This window comes from Archocentrus centrarchus, chromosome 21, assembly GCF_007364275.1.
Source record: "Archocentrus centrarchus isolate MPI-CPG fArcCen1 chromosome 21, fArcCen1, whole genome shotgun sequence".
In the NCBI taxonomy this organism is placed as follows: domain Eukaryota; kingdom Metazoa; phylum Chordata; class Actinopteri; order Cichliformes; family Cichlidae; genus Archocentrus; species Archocentrus centrarchus.
The window spans coordinates 29,239,928-29,243,117 of NC_044366.1; the positions used below are offsets into that span (position 1 = coordinate 29,239,928).

At 45.5% G+C, this 3,190-nt stretch overlaps 1 protein-coding gene across 2 annotated transcripts; it reads right to left on the bottom strand.

Moving 5' to 3' along the window:
• Positions 1 to 278: 278 nt before the first annotated feature.
• Positions 279 to 2,889, bottom strand: tent5c (terminal nucleotidyltransferase 5C). 2 transcript variants are annotated; one of them, XM_030758249.1, is made up of 2 exons: positions 2,796 to 2,889; positions 279 to 1,586 (listed from the first exon to the last, which is right to left on the bottom strand). In XM_030758249.1, the coding sequence occupies exon 2, from the start codon at positions 1,562 to 1,564 to the stop codon at positions 413 to 415; it is 1,152 nt and encodes a 383-aa protein (XP_030614109.1). In that variant the 5' UTR covers positions 1,565 to 1,586; positions 2,796 to 2,889; the 3' UTR covers positions 279 to 412. The 2 variants fall into 2 exon arrangements, with proteins under 2 accessions (XP_030614109.1, XP_030614110.1); XM_030758250.1 differs by lacking the exon at positions 2,796 to 2,889 and adding an exon at positions 2,498 to 2,782.
• Positions 2,890 to 3,190: the final 301 nt, after the last annotated feature.

Sequence of the window (3,190 nt, forward strand, 5' to 3'; positions counted from 1 at the left end):
ATCATGAAAACCAAACGTAAGGCTATAGCATTATCTCGTCTTCCTGTTCTCCAAAAGGATAGCCCATACTTAAATTACTGAAGGAATAAACCTGGAGGTTAAGGCACAAAAACTCCATTAAGAATGGGATTGATAAACAGCGAATCAACCAAACATGAAGAAAAAAAAAAAAAAAAAATCTAAGGAACACTTAAAAATATCACTTTCTATTCAATGACCTAGACACTTCTGTTGGTAAAGGAATGAAAACAAAAGCAAAACGCTTGTCCACTTAAATATAATTGTGCCTTGAGAGGAACAAATTTATTGCCTCTAATTTTTTTTATTTTTTTTTTTTTTTAAATTCATTCCTTCTCTTCTCAAAAGCAGCAGCAGTAGCGACGCCATCTTGCACAGCCAAGTTGTTGTCTTGTCAGTTACACGGCAGCCACGTTGGAATGTTCTGGTTGGCCACGTAGTAGTTGCTGAAGTTGTGGTCTCGGACGTAAGGCGCTGGCTGATAATAGCAGGTGACGCAGGATGCGTCCGGGATCGCATTCTGCTCCGCTAAGACTCGGAAGGCCATCAGCGAGATGAGGTGGAGGGTCTGCCGTCGCTCATGACCCATGAGGCACACCGTGCTCTCGTTAACCACTCGCCGGAGAATCATGAGGTAGTCGTACTTGCTCTTCTCCTCGCCTACAAAGTGGCTATGCAGGTAGGATTCCACCTTGCGCTGCTGCTCTCCGATGTCGGGAAAGTCAATGAAGAAGCGTGAACACATGTATCGCTCCAGGCCCTTGAATTCCTCCTCGCTGGCGGGCCGGAAGTCCCTCACCAGCAGATTGCAGTACTTCAGCAGGCCTCCGCCTCGGATCTCCTCGGGCCGCTTGGTGGCGATGAGCTTGTCCCGCAGGTGGCTCAGGGCCGTGTTGAAGTCTCCGTACATGCTCTCCCCACTAACGGTAGGATGGCAGGCCTCTGACATGGGCATCTGCTCCACCTTGTAGTAAGCGAGCATGGAGTCCAGCACAATCTGAAAGGAGTCGACACTGAACTCAAACTGTCGACGTATCGAGTCCACAAACTTCAGCTCCACGTTGCGGCCATTATTGTTGGAGAGTGAGATGAGGCTCCAGCGGTCCTGCTCTGTGCTGACCTTGACCAGCTTCTGGACATAGACCTCTTTGAGAGTCATCGGTGTAATTTTCTCTTTATTCACACCTTCAGGCAGGAAGTCCAGCAGGGTACCCAGCACAACATCTTTGATGAGCTTAAACTCAGCCTCATGTGGCAGGTCCACCCTGAAGATGACATCCAGGTCCTTGTAGCTCCAGCCGATATCCTGCACCAGCACGTGGCTGGCTGTGGAGCCATTGAGCCGTACGTCTTTCACCTTGATGCCACTGAGTTCAAGGCGAGAGCGCACCCGGGCCACGATATCATTCAGCTGCACCTCCAAGGTAGGAAAGTTCCCCCGTCCATGAACAGGTACGACTTCGGTCAGAACTTCATTGAGCCGGCTCACCTGCTCCCAGGTCAACACACTGAAGGGACAACTGTTTGATTCCTCCTTGTTATCCATATTTCCCCAAACTTTAGATTAACTAAGGAGGCAGGACAGGAAAAAACATGTTAGTGATGGAAGTGTAACCCACAACAAATACCAATATTTCTCTAAGAAAAACCAGATGGGAAATTAATTAAAAAAAACCAAAAACTATTTTTTGCTAAAATTGGTTCAGATGTAGCAAAGTGTGTCTAATAAAAAATGGCTAAAAAGCACAATGTAATTTGAGCAATTTTCTTGCCGTGAAACAGGAGCAGCAACGTAAGCATTCAGCACGAGCACAGGAGAATGGGAGCACGAGACAACCTGCATGCTACACACAGCAAAAGCACAGAGCGCGTGAGGTTTCCAGAACAGCTCACCGCCTTTTATTCCAGAACCGCTGAGACACAAACACCGAGCTACACCCGCCTCTCCCCGGGGAAATAACCAGCACTGCTGCCGCTTATTTACTGCGACCTGTAGCGGCAGAAGTCACCGTGTCGCACGTCGGGTAAAATTATTAACAGCAATTATTTGTTCCAGCTGACCTGTCAATTTAGCCGCGCGGAGGTCAGGTCAACATCAAGTTTTCCTCCGTGTAATGCAAACACGGCTGAGTGCTAGTAACATTTAAAACATGTACCAAACTGTGGTCTAAAAGTGACGATAACACACTTTATCACCTCGCCAGCAAGATAACATTAAGGCGAACGTACTGTCGAGCCATATGGCCGTATACTCAGCGGTTATGCAAAGTTGCAGCGGACTGAAGCAACACACTTTTAAGTCTCTGCGTTTCACGTTAAAACATCGTAACCGGCGTCACGTTTTTGAATCATGGCTACAGCTGAGTGAACTTTAAATTAAGGGAGTCAAACTTAGCGAACACGCCACATTCCCCAACTGCGAAGACAAACGCAGACCTGCTTAACAAGTATGAATGAGGGGTTTTAAAAATATACATACACTTCCAAAAGGCTGTTCCGCAAGCATTCAAAATCCGAAATAGCTGTTAAGTTGGCTGTCACACACACGCCTCCACATAATCCACTGCCTGAGAGACTCGCGTTTGCACTGTTTAAAAGCCAGCATGTGAACCGCTGTCCCCGCTGCAGGCACGCCTATTTTATACAGCCGCAGTACTACCCACTGAAACACGTGCGCCGCCGTAGTTCCTCGGACTATCTAGCCTGCCGTTCAATGTGAGCAATACAGTGATAATAATTAAAGCAAAAAAAACAAAACAAAAGAAATGTAACTTTACATATTTGCCCAAAAGCCCAGTTTTCTTCATCTGCAGATCACATAATCGTAGAATGGTCGCACTAGATTGTACCAATGCGCCCAGCCAAGCATCTGATTGGCCAATGAGGTTTCTGCGTTGCTAAGTAACCAAGACTATAGTTCAAGAGCAGCACTTAACTGTTGGCAATCAAAGATGTTACAATGTTACTTCGCTCATATTATGACTGTTATAATAAATCATTGTTAGAGTCCACTTGATTGATGTTTCTATGATTTATGTTATATTTATGTATAATACGGATAGAGATATATTTAAAATGAGGAGGTTAAAACTACCATATATATCTCAGATACCTACTTTAAACTATCACCATTTATAAGTTGTGTGTGTGTGTTAACAGCAGATATGAGCAA